This window comes from Notolabrus celidotus, chromosome 1 (genome assembly GCF_009762535.1).
Source record: "Notolabrus celidotus isolate fNotCel1 chromosome 1, fNotCel1.pri, whole genome shotgun sequence".
Classification (NCBI taxonomy): domain Eukaryota; kingdom Metazoa; phylum Chordata; class Actinopteri; order Labriformes; family Labridae; genus Notolabrus; species Notolabrus celidotus.
Window position 1 is genome coordinate 6,962,180 of NC_048272.1, and position 19,117 is coordinate 6,981,296.

General features: G+C 40.5%; 2 protein-coding genes across 4 annotated transcripts; one reads left to right on the forward strand and one right to left on the reverse strand.

Moving 5' to 3' along the window:
• The first annotated feature begins 2,690 nt into the window (after window positions 1–2,690).
• ccnd3 (cyclin D3) lies at window positions 2,691–7,030 on the forward strand. Of its 3 annotated transcripts, none has more exons than XM_034686404.1 (5): window positions 2,691–3,408; window positions 3,492–3,707; window positions 4,755–4,917; window positions 5,723–5,865; window positions 6,033–7,030. In XM_034686404.1, exons 1-5 carry the CDS (start codon window positions 3,172–3,174, stop codon window positions 6,171–6,173), a joined length of 900 nt encoding a protein of 299 aa, XP_034542295.1. In that variant the 5' UTR covers window positions 2,691–3,171; the 3' UTR covers window positions 6,174–7,030. The 3 variants fall into 3 exon arrangements, with proteins under 3 accessions (XP_034542295.1, XP_034542310.1, XP_034542302.1); XM_034686419.1 differs by having other exon boundaries at window positions 3,033–3,408; window positions 6,060–7,030; XM_034686411.1 differs by having other exon boundaries at window positions 3,033–3,408; window positions 4,758–4,917.
• Window positions 7,031–7,165: 135 nt separating this feature from the next.
• Window positions 7,166–18,849, reverse strand: nuak2 (NUAK family, SNF1-like kinase, 2). Its single transcript, XM_034686150.1, has 6 exons — window positions 18,364–18,849; window positions 12,886–13,006; window positions 12,149–12,300; window positions 11,063–11,128; window positions 10,454–10,706; window positions 7,166–10,318 (listed from the first exon to the last, which is right to left on the reverse strand). Exons 1-6 carry the CDS (start codon window positions 18,598–18,600, stop codon window positions 9,270–9,272), a joined length of 1,878 nt encoding a protein of 625 aa, XP_034542041.1. The 5' UTR covers window positions 18,601–18,849; the 3' UTR covers window positions 7,166–9,269.
• Window positions 18,850–19,117: the final 268 nt, after the last annotated feature.

Consider the following 19,117-nt stretch of genomic DNA (forward strand, 5'->3'; position numbering starts at 1 on the left):
TGTAACACAGGTAGGCTAGGGAGCAAGAATGACCAACAATACACGTTTTACCAGTTTCAGATCTTTTGAGACAAGAGTGGAAATTACATAATGTAATTTAGCTTTTGACAGATTGCGTAGTGCCGAGCTAAGATTCTAATAGTTTTGTTATATCGAAAAATACGGTGGCCCTGAAGCACAAAACAAATTTACAAAAGATGAAACACTTTTACAAAGTTGGAGACAAATTTTAGCATTTTATAAAACAAAATTACATCAGCAGAACACTTTTATCAAGGCCAAAACAAATTTACATTTAAGAAAACAAATTTACAAAAGATTAAACACTTTTACCATTTCTGAAACAAACTAACATTTCATTTTTACGGAAAGGGATTCTACCAAATACTGGAAGTGATTGAGGGAGGGGTCATTTAGTTTTGATGGAGAGAAACCAAACGGAGATAGACATGGTTTACATATTAGGACATCCTCAGGTCTCAGAGTGAGGTGTCAGACCTCAGATGAAAAAGCATCATGTCTCCGGAAAAGCTCTGTCATATCTCCACAAAACCTTCATCATGTGTCAGAATCATAGACTGTATAAAATATGGACGTAGTATCAATGACTAGGGATGGGTACCGAATTCGGTACTTTTATAGGTACCGACCGAATGCCATCGGTACTACCGAGTACCGACTCACGTAAAATCAAACGGTACCATGTTTCGGTACCTGAACGCATCCCTGTAACTGTGAGGGAGTGGAAGAGGAGGCGAATTTCTACTTTTGCCCTGTAATAAAGTCAGAGACTGACCGGGTGGACGTCACTGCTCTCTGCCTCTGTGCAGGAGCCAAATGGAGCCTGCAGCTGAAGGGCGCGTGAACTCACTGCGAGGCAGAACTGCAGAGGATTAAGTTTATTTTATACAATCTATGGTTGAGACTGACCCTCTCGCTCCGACTACCTGCTCTGTTTATAAACGTTCCTGTGTGCGTGAATGCCGAACAAGTAAGTTGTGTGTCCTTTTATTATAAAGAGACGGAGAACTGACTTTTTCCCGTCCGCAGGCATTCACGTGTGTTCATTGACAAACTCCCGAAAGAGCAATTAGACGCCACAAGCACGTGTCAGCTAATATATCTAATCACCTATATAATCCTGTTTCTGTTCATTTCCTGTTAAATTAAATAAATAAGTTAAATTAAACCAATTTGAGATTTTTTTTTAAAAATTAACATTTATTACCACATAAACACACAAAAGTAGTACCAAAAATTGGTGCCGTTGAGTACCGGTACCGATTCCCAGGTACCGGGTATCGGTACCGTATCAGTTCAAATGTGAAAGGTACCCATCCCTATCCATCTCAACAAGGCAGAGTGTGACGTAGTGTGAGCCTCCAAGCCAATACCTATATGTTCCCGACAGGGAGTCACGTCAGTAATGTCCTTATTTGGGCAAAAACTTGGAATCTTAATATCTTCTGAACTGTCGTGTTAGAAAAAAAATTCACCCCCGTACAGTGTGTACCGATAGAGAGATTAGCCTTGTAGGGCCAAGCCGTTTATGGACCAGGCTGTAAACATGTTTATTAATGCTGCAAAGATCGTCTTTTTCCCATTCATGTCTATGTGGTTTCAGCTGTTTCTGCAGCCAGCCTCAAGCCGATTCTCGATGTATTGCAGTTTATAACACTTCCACATGGGCTTCACATCGTTTGAGACCAGAGGTTGCCGCTTGGTCAGAATTCAGATTAAGTGGCCTCAGACCACATAGCCTCAGGCTAAACGGAGTCAGGCTGAAAGAGGTCAGACTTAACCAAGCGTGCCGGATACGGCCCTGGCGGTGAGGCTTTCAGCAGTGTGACTGCCCCCTGGTGGCTGGCTGCAGTATAGGTAAAAGAATCCGTCTCCCCCATTTATTTGAATGGGGGAGCAGTCAAACTTTAAAAAATAAATACACGTTGTACGAATGTTTCTCACATCTGTGTGCTGTGGTGATATGTAATTAGTATGTGACTGTTTTGTGTCCAAGGCCTCTTTTTTCTGAAAAGTTTCTTTTTCGTTAGTAATTAGAGTTTAAAAAACGGGGTTTTACTTCCGGGTTTCCTCTGATTCACAGCCGCCGTAGAATGCAACTTCAAAGGGCACACAGCGTCTTGTGACGTTACGCTGTAGGGCGGAGCTTATTACAAAGGCTTCACAGGCTCTGGCTGTTTCCGAAACCGCCTACTATACTGGCAGTACGTACTGATTTGGCCAAAATTCAGTATGTAGTAAGTAGTAAGTGAAAAAGAGCAAAATCTGCTGTATGCCAAAACTCCCCGGATGTCTACTAATTCGGGAAAATTTCACAGTATGCATCGAACCAGTCTGCCTCGCATACTGTTTCCCATAATGCACAGCGCTCATTCCTCATTTTCTTTTTCCTTCTTTTCTGATGGGGGGAAATCCGTTTTGGGGTAATGTGAAAGTTATTGAATTCCATACAAAGCACTTCTCAACTTTTTAAATCATTAGTGAATGCTAAATAAGCAGTTTCTCTATCGGCTTTGCCGTTGTTTACTTCCGCTGTTTGAAACCAGAAATCCAGTGACGTCAGGCCCAGCATGCTGTATGACAGATCGAACAGAACAGTCATACTACATACTAAATTCAAACGCAGTATGTAGTCGGCTGTACCTACTGCCTACTACATTAGTAAGTAGTATGTAGCAGGCGGTTTCGGAAACAGCCTCTGGTTGCACAATGGCTGCGCCCAGGAGAGGGATTTTTTGGCTTCAGAACTGTTCAAAAGGAAGAGGTGGAGCAACGCTGTCCATTTTTATTTACAGTCTATGGACTTAACGCTAAAAGTTATCCGTCGTTTGTAAAATCGTCTCCAACTTTGTAAAAGTATTTAATCTTTTGTAAAAAAAAATTCTTAAATGTAAATTTGTTTTGGCCCTGATAAAAGTGTTTTGCTGATTTAATTTTGTTTTATAAAATTTTAAAATGTTTTCCAAAATGTAAATTTGTTTCCAACTTTGTAAAAGTGTTTCCGTTTTTGGTAAATTTGTTTTGTCCTTCACGGCCACCGTTGAAAAACGAGTTAGCAGTTATTGAGCTAGCTTAAATACGCCGAGAACAACGCACAACATTTCTGAGTCCATTAATCATTTTCAACGCCTCTGTTTTTCACCTAATCTAATGGATCTTTGTGAGGACGGACTAAATGGAAAACTCTCCAGTGATGACGATATTGGTGACAATAGGTGTGATGGGGTTAGACGAGCGGGCAGCGACCGGGCCGTGACTAGCGACCCTCGAGCATTGCGCAACCTGACGGCCATGGAGAGGACTTATTCTGCGGCTCCTGACTTTGATAAAGTCCAGAAAGACATACAACCATACATGCGGAGGTTACTGGCAGTGTGGATGTTTCAGGTATTAACATTTCAGGCAGAGTCAGCCCAACGCACAACATTTCACAAGGATGACTTTAAGTACAACAAATGGTTCTCTTACAGGTGTGTGAGGAGCAGAAATGTGAGGAGGAGGTGTTCCCGCAGGCGGTGTGTTACCTGGACTGCTACCTGAGCCGGTTTGCTATTGAGAAGTCCAACCTGCAGCTTTTAGGGGCTGTTTGTATGTTTCTGGCGTCTAAAATGAGAGAGATCGTCCCACTGACTGCCAGCAAGCTCTGCATCTACACAGACTACTCCATTTCAGTCTCAGACATACTGGTAAATCACTATTTTCTTAGAAACCACAGCAATTATATTGGGAATATCATAACAATAGGGGTTGGCTGTGGCTCAGGATAAAATTATAATGATCCCCAAATTGCTAAGCAAATAGTGTATGTGTATTGTAAATAGTGGTGGGCAAGGTACACAGCTTCATTTCTTAAGTCAATATATAGATACATCAGGTCAAATAGTACTCCAATACAAGTGAAAGTTGCTGTCAGATTATTACTTGAGTTAAAGTACTGGAGTACTTGCTTTTAAAAATACTTAAGTATTCCAAGCCCTTTTTAAAAAATATCTAATAACTTTGTATTTTCACAAAGCATGATGGTAGTCAAGAATGCATGGGTGTACATTCTGTTACATTCTGTTCATCTAGGAACCTACTTGAAATCTCTAAAAACTATACCATGGAATAAAAAGAGAAACTAAGTTACTCCAAGCACAGACAACATAGTTTGAAATGTTCATCTGGAATGAAACAAATGTTACGTAGCTCAACACGATTTCAGAAAAGAGAAGGAAATTCACGAGCTGACTTCAAAGCAAAAGTAGTGAGTAACTAGAGCATTGATAGAAATGTAGTGGAGGAAAAAGTACAATAATTGTCTTCTAAATGTAGTAGAGTAAAAGTCATAAGTTCCCCCAAAAAATAATACTCAGGTAAAGTGCAGATACTCTAAAATGTACTTAAGAACAGTACTCAAGTAAATTTACTCTGCTACTGTCCACCACTGATTGTAAATGTCTTTTCTTAATGTTAAAGAAACAAACATTGGCTCCTTTGGGTACAAGACATTACAAGGCACTACTGTCCAGGCAGGTTCCATCTGATAAAAGCACTTATTATGCAGTGTTTCCAAAGTGGGGCTTAAGTCCTAAAATACTGTATTGGGTAGAAAAACTAAATTACAGGACAAATTAACCTGTCATAAGACCAATCAAAAGTGTTCAAACTAAATAAATGAGGGGGGATAAAGGAATGAGTTATGCAGTGGTATTTTAATAGAGGACTTGATTAGAGGAATGTGTGTTTCGCAGCAGTGGGAGGTAGCAGTCGTGTCCAGGTTGGACTGGTGTTTGGCCTCTGTGGTGCCCTGTGACTTTTTGGAGCCCATCCTTCATGCTCTCCCCTTCGTTCAGCCCCAACAACTTCCAAGCATGCGTAGGCATGTTCACTCCTACATTGCCCTGGCAGCCACTGGTAAGTTACATAACTTAGTTATCAACACATGAGATGTTTTATTTGCAAATAAATTGCATGAGAACTTGATGTGCATCAAGACTGAAGGAAATATTTTCAAAGACATATTTCCACAGTTAAGTATTTCTATTCTTGGCACGTTAATTTCTATTATTCCATTGCAACAGAAACAGCATTTTAACATCATACAATATTTCAAGGTATTACTTTTTTGGTATCACTATTATTTTTTTCTAATTCACTTTCTGGCTGCAACAATAGACACAAAGCAGCCATGACTCTGATCACAACGTGTCAGCAGTTCATTTTGAAGTCAGAGAGCTGAGTTTGTGTAATCCTGTATTGTCTGCTCTGAAAGACCTGCGTCCAACTATTCAGCTGGCTGATTTCCCACGAATCTCTGTGATGCTGCCTGAGGCAACAATGTCACAGGGATACAGTCAGTTAGTGCCTTTTTAGACAAACTATGACATTCCAGACATTAGAATCACTCCTGACTCCTGACATTGTATCCCATTCAAAAAGGTGTCTGAGCACATTGTATGGCTGACTTTTTGTCTCAGCATTTCTCCTGCCTAAAGCATTTTGGATATTGTGTCAGATTATCAGGTTTTGGGAAATGTCTGCAATTGGGTTCTCCCTATTGTTCATCAGGGTGGGTCTGCAAGGGTGGCATCTGTCTCATTGTCTACATATAACCTCTTTTGACCTTTTTAACATTGTCTTCTGTCTCTTCAAGTGAACTTAAAGTGGCCATCATTGTAAGCAAACACAATTTATGATAATTCTCCTATTTTTCCTTCAGACTGCAGGTTTTCAGAATTCCTGTCCTCCACTGTTGCATGTGCCTGTGTGAGCATTTCCATACAAAGGCTAAAGTCAATGGATTCTGCTGTCACTCCTGATTCAGTTATGACTTTTTTAGCCAACCTTCTGGCCATTGATCTGGTAAGGGTAATGTTTAACTCACATCTTTTTTGACTTTGCCCTATTGTCAACACTGACTGAAGGGACCCTAACCAAACAGTCTGCAAGAAAGTACAAACTGTTGAAAATCTGTACATGACCCACTGATGAACCTCTGGATGTATTTCTTTGAATGTTACCCTGAACAGAGCTCTGTCCTCCTCTGCTATGACCAGCTATGGGGTGTGTTGGAGCTCAGCCTGCCCTCCTGTTTCCAGGACAGTGTTTGCAGATCAGAGATCAGCTACACCCCCGCTGACATTCAGGATGTTGTACGGACATCAAACTAAAACACTCCTTCCTGCCAAGATTCACTTCAGTGAATTGTGAATCCATTTTTTTTGTTTAAATTGTTTTGGAGACTCCACTTTGACCTGGTCTGCAGAGTTACTACAGTTTGAAACATTTTCATTTTATATATCTGTCCTGTTGACGCGTTTAAATTTTAGTGATTGCTGAACAGCTTTGTGATATAGAATTGTGATTGTGTCCATGATTCTTTTTTCATCAGCCTGTATTTGAGCCTCGTAAATCATTGAGGTTGTCCTCGTTAACAACTGTCAAGATACAATTAAAGCAAACCAATAAAGCAATACTCAGAGAAAACACTGAGATGTAGTGGTCTCAGATTATTGACTCGAATTACCCTGGAGAAATTAGAATGTCAATCTTCTGAGTCTGCTAAATGATTCCAGTTTAGAGCACAAACACTTAAGGCAGATTTTCCAAGTTTAGAGTAAACCTGTGAGACCTTAAGCATTAGACAGTTGGTAGAATGGGTTTGATAGTGTCCTGCAGTCCAGTTTAGCATAGATGTTGTGTAGGGTGGTGAATGTCCAGTTAGGGATGTAGAGATAAGTTGGTTGCCAGAGAAGAGCAACCAACTTTGTTGCACAGAATACAGTGAATACAGATATTTCTAAACACAGAGTGATAAACTGAATCCTGGGATTTGAGGTTGGAAGCAGAAGCATGTTTATGCATAATGAGTGTAACCTAACACTGAAAGAAATACTTTGTTAGATTTGTTCCACTTGGTGACAGTTCAGGGGGAAATTTGATATGTTTGTGTAATTTGTTTCAAATTGTTGCCATATGTACTTTTGTGATATACATTGAAATGCATTAAATACTATCAGTTATGTAAGCAATTTTGCCTTCTTTTTTATCTGGACAGTATTCATAAGATTGACTGGATGTTTCTGTGCAGTCTCAACACAGTACTCAATCCCCTCATGAATGTATCAATACTTTTAAGACCACAAAACAAAACATTACAACATTAAGTTTTGGTTGTTTTTTTATTGATTTACTTCCCAGTCACACAACAGCATGGCAAAATCCCACAGTTATAGAAATATTAAGCCAGTCACTTTGGCAACCATGGTTTCAGGTGCTGTCAAAGAAGCAAAAACATCAATAGAGCCAGCACACCTGCAGCTTACTGGACAAGATGTAGAAAAAATATATGAAATACCAAAAATGCACATTATGTTTTCAAAAACATGAAACCAATATAATCTTAGACGTATGTTCCAAAAGGATTACTGCATTATTCCCTCTGTGTGACAAACATGATCAGTAGTCCATGACAGATTAGAAATGACGAGAACTTCCAGTTGAAATCAGAAAATGATCCCTGTACACAAAACAAGCCTTTAACTGCTGAATACAGACAGAGTGCCAACAAAAATTAATTCCAGTCACAAACAGCATTATTTGGCAGTCTCTTGTCAAGTGAAACTCTTCTTACAAACCTCAATGCTAATTACAGCTGATGACAAAATGTTATGCTCATCAAGTTTCGATAAAGTACTCTCCCCAAGCACTAGCTTGATGCTGTAATGTAATGCCAAGCATGCCAATCCAATTAAGGAACCTCATAGTGCAGCATGAAGTATCACACAACATACAGATGTACCCGTCTCTGACCAGCAGGAGGTATTTCATTTAGCAGGATTAGGAAATCAACCAAATATATATACACAAATGGTACACATGTTCTTGTCATACTTAATCAATTATTAACATCAGTATTCCTATTTTTCGTTTTCCTTTAAATTTCATTTACAATTTGGGCACCCAGGGTGAAACAATCCGGCTGTGTTAAATACTATTTCACTCCAGTTATGTAGATGATTTCAATTAAAATGCCACGTTTAACACCTCTAAGCCCCATGACTGATTTTGAAAATTCACCTGAGAGGTTACATATTAAGCAGGTGTGCGCCTCATAAAACACAGCAGGCAGTATTCACTTGGGCTTATTGTTTACTTTCAAAACACGCTGGTTTTCAAATTTCCACATGTGACCTTCACAAAGCTTTAAAGTGAACGAGCTCCACCTTTATTGTGAGACTACCACCTGCATACAAAGAGAATGGTCACCTGGGCGCCTGCATCACCTTGTTACAAAACAAAAGCAGGCTTTACTGGTTTTGCCTGATGTGAGTTGTGTTTTAAAGTTATTATTCAAGTCATTATCCAAAATTAGAACAAGCCTTCGCTAGGAAAAAAACATTCGTTATAAAAAAAAACTCTTTGAGAGTTGATGTCCCTGTTTCCAACAAAATTCACATTGGCACTTTTTGCTCACAATTACAAAAAGAAACAAAAGTTCAGCATAAGCACATTTGGTCTTTGGTATCCATGAAATATCATTAATCCACATCCTGAAGTCAAAGTGTGAACACATCCAAGAATTAAAACTGTGCATTATTGCGGTAATCCTAAATGCATATAAAGTTAATAAATGATCTGCTCTGACAAAGCAAGAATCCAGGAGCTGTTATGTCATAAACGCTTTCTCAGACTGTCTTATCAACAGTGAAAGTTCCTGGCTTTGTTCCTTATGCAATATTTAAACAATAGTCCTTTGAGTGAAAGCAGTGTCAGTTTATGTTTTAACGAGCAAACTGATAACACAATTACTTTCAATGCCCAAGACCAGTGTTTTGGTTTCATGATGACTTTTTGCATTAACTACACTTTTGAAATTGAGCTTTCATGTTTTATATTTTAGAGCTGATTGACTGAAAGCAGCTTTTATCTCCTGAGAATCTCTGAAATGCACTGTCGTAGTAATTTTCTTAAAAATAATGTGCAATCTGGATATTTTAGCCTGTTTTACAAGAAGTCATATTCCCAGCTAAATTGAGCAAGAATAATTAATCACCATCTAAGCCACAATGCGGTGTTTCACAAGAAGCCTCCTCCCTTTTTGGTTCTGCACAGTCCTGAAGTCAGCCAAAGTATTTGTCACCACAGTCTGCTGGTTATTTCATATAATGCACTTTGGCTACCATGTCATCAGTAGTTAACAGTTCTCTCAATATCTGGAATGAAAAACAAGTCTTCAACCGGAGTCCTTAACTTAGAGCAAATCTTCAGCTTGCTCCAGATCCCCGTATGACCATGGCCTGTTTGTAGGCTTCTGTTACATTATCACAGTCTGTGATGGAAAAGGCACTGTCAGCCACCCCAGACTCGTAGCAGTTCCACGGCCTTAGCGACCCTTCCCGAAGAATACCGTCGTCACAGATGTCAAGAAGGTTGTCAGCAGAGACACATCCTCTCATGCTAGGCTTTGCTGGTTCATCCATTTGTATCGGGGGGCCAACGCGGTCGGGAAGATCAAGCTGGTCAAAGGACTCAGAAGACAGAATGCTGTCCTCACTGATGGCCCCGCTTGGTCTTGACCTGGTTCCTCCGCGGGGTAAAGAAGTTGCCAGCTGGTCCAGAGAGCCAAACTCCTGCAGGCAACCAGAGGAGAACTTTCCGTTGCGCTTTAAGATGCCTTTCCTGTAGGGTGGTGCTGAAGGGCACTCTTTAGGACGTGGTGCCCAGCCAGAGTCACTATTCTCGGGAGAGGATGAATAGTAGCCTGACTCTTGCTCTGTTGATTTCTTCAGGATACCTTTACGAGGCTGCTGTGCAGCTGGTGGGATATTGGCTGGTGTAGACAAACCCAAAATGTTCTGCGGCTCCACTGAACTCACAGTGGAGGTTTCACTCATTGCCTTCTGCTTCACACTGTTGCGTCTCTTTAAAATACTCTTGGAGGGGTGACTGTCTGTGCTTGATTCATGAACAGTCTGAGAGACATTGTTTTCCTTACGTGACCTTCGCAGAGAACGCTGTCGGACCACATCCCCTCCCCCTCCCTGCGAGCGCAGCAGACAGCGCATCTTGGAGCCATTCTCCAGTAACGGCCTGGATGTACGGCGCAGCCAACTAGCAACACTAGCCAGCCCGGCAGGGTGTGGTGATGATGGAGAGGCTGGCGAAGGAGCCTGGTCTACTGGACTGCTCTTTTTCTCACACAGTATTGGCTGCTGGTAGCCCCAGTTGAGCCACCAGTGTCCTGCAATCTCCTCTATTGTGGCTCTGCGCTCAGGATTTACCATAAGCATCCAACGGATAAGCCCACATGCATCTGAGAGAGAGCAACAGAAAAAATAAGCATTTTTGAGTTGAGCTTAGAAAACTGGAGACATAACAGTATAATAACTTACAGGAGACCCCAAAATGTGTTGGACCCTACAAAGAGAAGTTGAACTGAACTACTCACCAGAGGGGTGGTTGGGTTTCCGGTAGTTTCCTGTGCTGATTTGCTGAACCAATGCCTTATGATTGTGTCCATCAAACGGCATGGTGCCATGAACCATGGTGTATAACAGCACGCCAAGAGACCAAGTGTCTACCTCTGGCCCACGGTAAGGACGTCCATTGACAATCTCTGGCGAAGCATACAGAGGGCTGCCGCAAAATGTTTGCAGGTACTCATCACCATGGTAGAGGTTAGACAGGCCAAAGTCAGCAATCTGCAAGAAAAAAAAGAAGTTGAGCTGATTAATTTTGGGTGTTTTATTTTTAACCAGACTATTAATACCTCCTTGAAGTTTTCCATGTGCATCACCCTCCCTAATCAATTACTCATAACAGACACTGCTGATTTCTGACATTTAAGAGTGAGTCATATTTACGCCACAGCTAGTCTGGGAAGTAATGCAACTTCTGTACATTTCCTAATAAAAAAAAAAATGCTGTAATTTATTATCGTTACCAGGTACAATACATACATTAAAATCTACACATAACACAAGTTTAATGATTATCAGTCCCTGTTTGTGACTGTAAATGGTGCAGGTGTATAAATGCTCATGTTCCTAATGTTTACCTTCACATTGCCGTTGCCATCTAGTAAAATATTCTCCAGTTTCAGGTCCCGGTGAACTATTCCATTCTAAGAGGGAAACAGAAAAAGATCAATATTTTGCACAACACAATATTATTCCACAATAGTTTCTTCATCGAGGCCACCTCGTGTTTGTTCACTGGAGGTGTCAGTATTACATAAAGGGATTAGTTTTTACTAGGTCAGCGCACATTCTTTTCCAAGTGAAGATTGTTTTATGGTACGTCAGCTATGCCACATTGTCCTCCACTCTGCAGGGGGGCATACCTTTGACCAGCAGAGTTTGAAATTGTTTTACTTGGAAAAATGCAGGTAAACTATTTCTTAGCCTGGGGACTGTGCACACATTCTTTGTTGGATAAGGCATGTAGTTTTAATTCAATGTTTTTAGAATTACAAACCATAAAAGAGGGTTTAGACTAGAGGGGTTTTATCACTGCTGACAACATGGAAAGAATACATCCACCAAGACACTAACACTCAGTACAAGTGAAATATACGACAGATGGTCAACAGAACATTACAGGGCAATCCAGTTGGTAAATATTGTCCTATAAACGACCATAGATGCTCTGCAAAGTGCTGAACAGCTACACTAAAGTGTAATTTTCTGTGTAAATGTTCCTAATTACACAGTTCTGGACTACAGGAACAACTGATTGCGTGTGTGTGTTTGCAGAGCACTATGTTCCATCACACCCTCATTAGAGTGTGAGACCATGCGTGTGTGTGTGTGTGTTGGACGGCTGGCCTTTAGCCCTGACGCTGCCACTCCACAGACCAACTGTTCACTTCCCCTGCATCGTTCTCAGGCGGGCTCACAGTGAATAATGCCCATTATGTAACTCTGGGGGTGCCAGCGCCCTGGAAAAACACAACGAGGAGGGTGGCTCGACTGACGGGTGCTCTGTGTTGTTAGCTTTGATGTAGCAAAGATACTCTGCTGTGCCTGCAACTTTTGGTTTATGCAAGACTTATGCAGGAACAGGAAATTTCCCCTGTGTAATATCTAATATAAAGCATGTATGGTTTTGTATGACAGTAGTGAACCAAGAGATATTGTCTTACCTGATGGCAGTAATGCACAGCTGACACAATCTGTCTGAAGAAGTGCCTGGCCTCCCGTTCAGAGATGTTCCTCTTGTCACAGATGTAGTCATAAAGGTCCCCTCGGCTGGCATACTCCATCACGATCACAATTTTGTCCTTGTTTTCAAATACTGAAAAAACAAAATAAAACAGGGCCCCTTTAAGTAAAAGTTTAAAAGCCAAATCATCATCAAAAAATAACTTGTTTCTTTTAAGTAGATTAAGTCTGTTCAGAGAATAGCATTTTGTGTTAATGAGACAAATGTCACATGTTTTATTTCGTGTTTTCCTGTATGACCCCTTGTTCACACTGATTAGGATAAACAGGGCCCCCTGATAACAGTATTGCAAACAAACATGCGGTGGGCTTGAGAAAGACTGATGCAATGACCATCTCATCAGGCGTGAGGGGCGCTGGAAGACACGAGGCCTTGCACATTATCCTGCAGCGCTGACGGGGTGCCACAAGGGTATCATCCCTTATGTAATCTTGCATCAGTTCCTACAAAGACTTGCGTGACCAAACTCTGAATCTCAAACAGAGACTGACTGAATGATGTGCCTTTTCAGGTATCACGTTTCAATCCGCGTGTGCCTCAGAGATTAAGTCACTTTTGATTCACAAATCCAACACAAACAAACACACACACACACACACACACACACACACACACACAAATAAAAAATACACAATTAATAATATACAGTTACTTTACCTTCATATATGGTGATGATGTGCGGATGGCAGAGTGTGGACATGATCTCAATCTCTCTGCGAATATGAACCAGGTCTTGCTCATCCCTAATCTTCTCCTTTCTGATTGACTTAATGGCAACCTATAAGAAATGAAATGAGATTGAATTCAAGGATTAATTATCAAAATTACTGTGTAAGCAATAGTCATTGAAACAAATCATAACAGGAGCACAAGCTAAGACAAATCATTCTATGAGCAAACCAACTCAATTTTAATAGTTTTATCTTCTGAAGTTCATGTTTGTTTGAGTGCAAGTCTTGGATATATTGATGTGTGCATTTCATTGGTCATTAATTCATATATTCAATCTAAAGAGGACAGGACAGTGCAGTTTTCAGAATAAGACATGCAGTAATCTCACTTTGATAGAAAAAAAAGAAACATTAGTAAAATGATTAGCAGCTGTCCTGCAGATGGAACAGAGGTAGGTGTTATTAAATTATACCACATTAGGGCCTATTTTACATAACAAGATTAAATTAAGCATTTAAAGATCAGCTGTTAATTAGTGAAGTGTCTTCTAATGATTTTCGTCTAGTGACGGGATCAATGGGCAGTGAACTGGAAACTGCTGTGTTGTTTCTAACAACGCAGAGGGACGCTGGGTTGAGTATTGTCTTCTGTAAAGAAATCTATTGTCTACTGTAACGTCTGTGAGACTGTTAGAATAAGAAAATAATCTCTGGAGTATCTATGTACAAGCCCTCGTAAGTCCATATACGCGCCTTTATGTTGCATGTGTCTGTTTGGGGCTCAGATGCCTGAGATTCCACTGAGCACAGACTGCGTCATCAGCTGACCCTAATGTTGAAGGGTGTCATGAAGCACCAGGTGCCACTGGTGGTGGGGTGTCCTTGTTTTCTTTCTATTCTAACCCCTGAGGCTACAGACACAGGGAAATGAGTGAAGCATGGACTTGTCATATCAGTTTCAACACACAGCCGCCTTGCATTATGAGTCACTGTCTGGGCTGGATGCTCCTCCAGGTCAACGCTGTATTCACGGCATACACATTTCTCCTGATTCTGGGAATTGAAGTTTCCTGCATTTGTTTGTATAGCTGTCAGACGGGCTGCACTCCGACTGCACTCAGACTCATGATGAGTTTACACCCCTGTGTGGTTATCTCTGTGTGAGCAGTCTTTGTCACTGAAAATCTGTTCTACGCAATACACACTGAGGTTAAAATATTTCATATTTGACACTAAATTCCTAAACTATCGCAAGGAAAGGATTTCTGCCCCTGAAAACAACTATAAAGAAAATGTATTGGGGGAAATAACACTGGGACATTTCTCTGAAAGGGTTAGTTGGAGTGAAATGAGCATGTTGAAACATTTATATACTAAATCAAATATTTATTATCTTATATGGTATAGCAAAATGTTTTTATCATCACAGATTAGCTGCTTATTAAAAATGTACTCTGTTGTAACTGTTGTGAAGGGTCTGACCCAACTGATAATGCTCACACTGCCAATATGCTAAAGTTTGCTGCAGTAATTTACAACCTGTTTGGAGAAAATGGAAAAAAGAAGTCAAATGTAATGAACTACCTGTCTTTTTTTGAAACTACAAAAACCTCAAATTAACAAATAACTATATGTACTCGTATATGTGCAAACAGTTTCAGACAAGTTAGTTGTTGCCCTGAAGACTATTATTTTTTGTGAAGTAGTAGTTCCTTTGACTCACTTTTGAGGATTTGCGTCTTCATTATCTGGATGATATTATCTTTTTGGGCTTTTAGCGGTTTATCTGGCATGTTATATGAAAACATTGGGCTTTAGGAGATGTTTGTGTTTGAAGGACATTTTTTACAAAAAGCATTAAAGGGGACATATCACGCTTTTTTCATCAATATATATTGGTCTAAGAGGTCCCCAAAACATGTCTTTAAAGTTTATGCTCAAAAAAAACACTTTGAAATCAGATTTTGGCATGCCTGAAGAGTCCTCTTCTTCATTCTTCATCAGAACACTCTGTTTTCCCTCTGACCACGCCCCCTCCGGAAGTGGATGTGCCTCGGCTCTCCAGCACGTTGATGTAATGTTTACATGTTGGCTGAATATACACGGCTGCTCAGAGATCGCGTTACTTCAGCCCTCTGAATCTGATCCTGACGGAGAGGCGCCTGCAGCAGGACCTTTCTGAACCATTGGTCATAGATTTAGTGTTTCTTGTTGTTTTATTTATCAGTATGTAGACGTGTGTCTTGGTACACAGCTACAGCTACAGCTATGGACATGTAGCTATGTGGCTATGCTAACTAGCGCTAGCACTTATCCATGATAAATAAAAATCATCCACTAGATCTTCAAATCTGCAGACGTGGGGAGTAAAACCGACCTCTGCCAGAAAGGCAGCGGGACCTTTCTGAAGGATTGGTCACATATTCTGTGTTTCTTGTTGTTTTATTTGTCAGTATGTCGACGTGTGTCTTGGTACACAGCTACAGCTACGACATGTAGCTATGTAGCTATGCTAACTAGCGCTAGCACTTATCCATGATAAATAAAAATCATCCACTAGATCTTCAAATCTGCAGACGTGGGGAGTAAAACCGACCTTTGTGTTTATTAAGACAGCCTACAACTAACATGCCTCCCTCCTAAGCTCCTTGTTAGCACACATTTGTGCAGGTAATGAAAAACGGGGGAGGGATTCAGTATTATTTTATACAGTCTATGGGCTGAACAAGCTCCGAGCTCTGACTCCGTGACAGACCGGATATTGTTGTTACGTAACAAAAACACGGAAGTCTGAAACGGCTCGTTTCACACACATTTACAGAAAGATGTAGAAATCAAAAAAGGGGCAGAATGGATTTTTTTCATTCTCGGGGGGTTTGTAGACATGCCAGGGACACATATTTCAGGTAAAGAACCATTAAAAAGTCAATTTTGCATGATATGTCACCTTTAATGGTGAAAATAATAATAATAAGCCACATCTTAAAAAAAGCAATGTTGAAGATCTAATAAAAGCACAGACTCTGTGCTTTAAATAAATTATCTTTCAGACAAACACAATGTCAACTTCTCTATATCCCCTAAAATGTTGTATCTTTATTCAGTCTGATTTAAACACCTTTAGGTGAGGGAGCACTAAATCCACCTTAAAAGGCAGTTTCTCCCTCTCACTTCATAAAGACCATAAAAAATACATTGCTCTTTATTCACGTTTTTTGAACCACCAATGAACACACACTTTCGGACATACTCACGTGAATTACCAGAAGCTTTAATTATTTAACCAATTAAGTAATAGTTTCTAGGAAGTACCTCGGAAAGACTTCAACTATGTGATGATTCATAATTAGCTTGTTAACAACTCTCATTAGGGTGGCCTCGTGGGCACACACTGCACACATGTCGTGCATCCAGAATGAAGTCAACCTCACATGGGTGTATCCTGAAACCCTCTACCTTACTGGGTTATGCAATTAAACTGTTGCTTTGAAACAATGGGAACAGCTGTAGTGCCACGACGCACGCAAGATGAAGCCATCCTTTGTAACATGTCCCTCCCTGTGTCGAATTACATTTCTATGTCCATTACAATGTCAATACGGTAAGGTAGGCAGATCACAACAGAGGAAATGAATGTTTCTCCTCTCTCTATTGAACGCTCTAAACTGCCTTTTCAGAAGTGCTTTCCTGGTGTTTGTCAGTGCATTTGGGCTAATCAGTATTTTGATGTTCTGGGCATGAAGGTTGTGAAGCTTTCTGCAGGGATGAAACTCAGACAACAACTCTTATCTTACAAAAGCTCAGTCTGGCAGCAGCACCAAGTCATGTCAGGCAGTTTAAGAATAGAGAAGGGTGTGTCAACAGGACTGAACATGCACCACGACCTGTTTACTGCACATTCAGGAGGTGAATTACTGACACTTACTTCCTTGACTTCTCTGCACTTTCACCCAAAACAAACATGAACAACAATGAAAAAACTTTTTCGATGAAGGTGACCTAGAAGCTGGGTTGGGAGTTCACTTCTAGGACAAGAATATTCTTCTTTCATATCTAAAGCTGTAAAGGTGGAACATGCTTTAATATTTGAGGTTGTCCCTTTTTTGTTCCTAATATTCGACCTGTATTTAAAAGATCATGATTTAATTTAGTACATTTTATTTGATGAAACAGGACTAAGAGTGCAATTTATCAAAAGTAGAACACAGTTTGCCTTTTAACCTGAATACATATGCAGATACCAGTTTATGAATTTATTGTATTATGCAACACAAGTTTAATGAAAGGGCCGGGCAATAAATGTTATCCATCGTAACACTTTCGTTTTTGTTGATATACTGGTTTAGACAGGTGCTGCTTAATCTTTGATTAAGTCACAGGTCATAATAATTCAGAGGTTTTCAGGCCTGTCTTCAGTTATACTAAAAAGCTTGCTGTATAACATATTTATAGTGCTCAAACATCTAAAAAACATTATCATTGTTTGTTAATGGGTTAATTGAAGACATTTAATCTTATCATTTTTTCAACAAAAGACTTTATTTGTTTGCCATCTCCTCTATGTACCTTACAAAGGCTTATCTCAGTCCGGTCTGTTCCCATTTCCCCTTAGATCACAGGGTTTCCAAACTAAAAGGCTTGTTGTAATTTCCCTCTCTCCCCTCATCAGGAGCAAAGAAAGAAAAATTACCTAACTTCCTCATCTAAAGAAGTCCCCCCCTGCGGTAAAGTCCCACAGTTTTTCCAGTGAAACGCCTTTCCTTCATGCTTTCTGTACACAAGACTATGTTAAATTTTTTGTATGCTGACACATTGAATTAATCTGTTTTTACTTCCTTCTTTAAGGGGTGATCTCAGAATGAAGTAATGATTTAGTGGTCATATGGGCTATGATGTTTCCTTTCAGATGAAATAGAAAGACAGTTTGCTTAAGGCACAGGGAGTATTATATCACAATGGTATCATATAATTTTAATTTGGTTTACACAGATGATTAGCCTAGTGTACTTTTCAACCCTTTTAACAAACAGCATTATCCAAACATTGTGTAATTCACTGGTGTGGTGAGAATAAATTATGTAATTGCATAATTATTTATATAGCCTATATGGCAACTAACATGCTTATTCAGGGAGGTTAAAAAACACTATAAAGTAAGAGCAACCCCCCAAGGACAAACACTGAACTGTCAGGCAAACTGAATCTGGTTTGGCAGCTGACACACTTAGGTTAGGTTACCACTCAAGAATACAGTGCAACCCATTTTCCCCACTTCAACTCAAATGTAGTCTACCTGTAGGCAAGCGATCTAAAAATAGCCCTTGGTTTCTGAACAACAGGTGGCCGACAGGACAGAACAAACAGACCTCAATTCTTTCTGCAGATGTTGGCATCCCTAACGAGGTCCTTACAATTTGTTAACATCGTTAAAAAAAATCATTTAAAAAGGAATAGGCTTTCTTACCAGTCTACCAGATCTTTCCTTGGCTTTCTTCACCTTGCCATATGTTCCTTTCCCCAGGGTCTCCAGGAACTCGTACCTGTGTTTCAGGTTGTGTTTGTGGTGGTGTCTCTTCACGGCTTGCTTTTTCACGGGACTGTGGGTTAAAACTTTACCCGCAGGAGTGCTTTCAGCCGGGGAGACTGTCCCCACAGACAGCCTGCGGTTTGTCGAAACTCGGGCACCACTCAAGCCATCCATGGTGACGCGACGTTGTTGTCTTTCTCTTCTGTTTTACCGACGCAGGTGGTGCCGACGCATTCCTCCCTGACGAGCACGCAAATCTTTGACCAAGCCCTACAAGTTTGGTTCACACAGCAACTGTATGATAAATAACTGTTTTCTACAACTAAAAACACAATACAGATAGCTTTTAACGCACAGTGTGTCTGCCCTCTCAGCAGTGCTCAGACATACTGCCAGCAGGTTCATGGCATGCTGGGACCCGAGCAGAGCTCAGACTGTAGACAGACACGTCAAATAGCCAGGGGGCGTTACAGGTACACAGAGAGCGCTTGATTCGCAACACCAGGCGGTGCCGGCGTCTCATCAGCACTTCGCAGCGTACAGGGCAGTAGGTAAGGCCGGTGTTATATCAGGATGATCTGTTTTCATCAGTGGTTGACAAAGTACACAGCTTCATTACTGTAGTCAAAGTAAAGATACTCCATGTCAAATATTACTCAAATACAAGTGAAAGGTGTTCTGTCAGATTATT

Coding starts and splice junctions, on each gene's coding strand:
- ccnd3 (XM_034686404.1), top strand. CDS start 3,172: ATGGATCTTTGTGAGGACGGACTAAATGGAAAACTCTCCAGTGATGAC. Junction 3,409..3,491: donor TGGCAGTGTGGATGTTTCAG/GTATTAACATTT, acceptor GTTCTCTTACAG/GTGTGTGAGGAGCAGAAATG. Junction 3,708..4,754: donor TTTCAGTCTCAGACATACTG/GTAAATCACTAT, acceptor TGTGTTTCGCAG/CAGTGGGAGGTAGCAGTCGT.
- nuak2 (XM_034686150.1), bottom strand. CDS start 18,600: ATGGATGGCTTGAGTGGTGCCCGAGTTTCGACAAACCGCAGGCTGTCT. Junction 12,301..12,885: donor CATCATCACCATATATGAAG/GTAAAGTAACTG, acceptor TTGTTTTTTCAG/TATTTGAAAACAAGGACAAA. Junction 10,319..10,453: donor GAAACCCAACCACCCCTCTG/GTGAGTAGTTCA, acceptor GCTCTCTCTCAG/ATGCATGTGGGCTTATCCGT.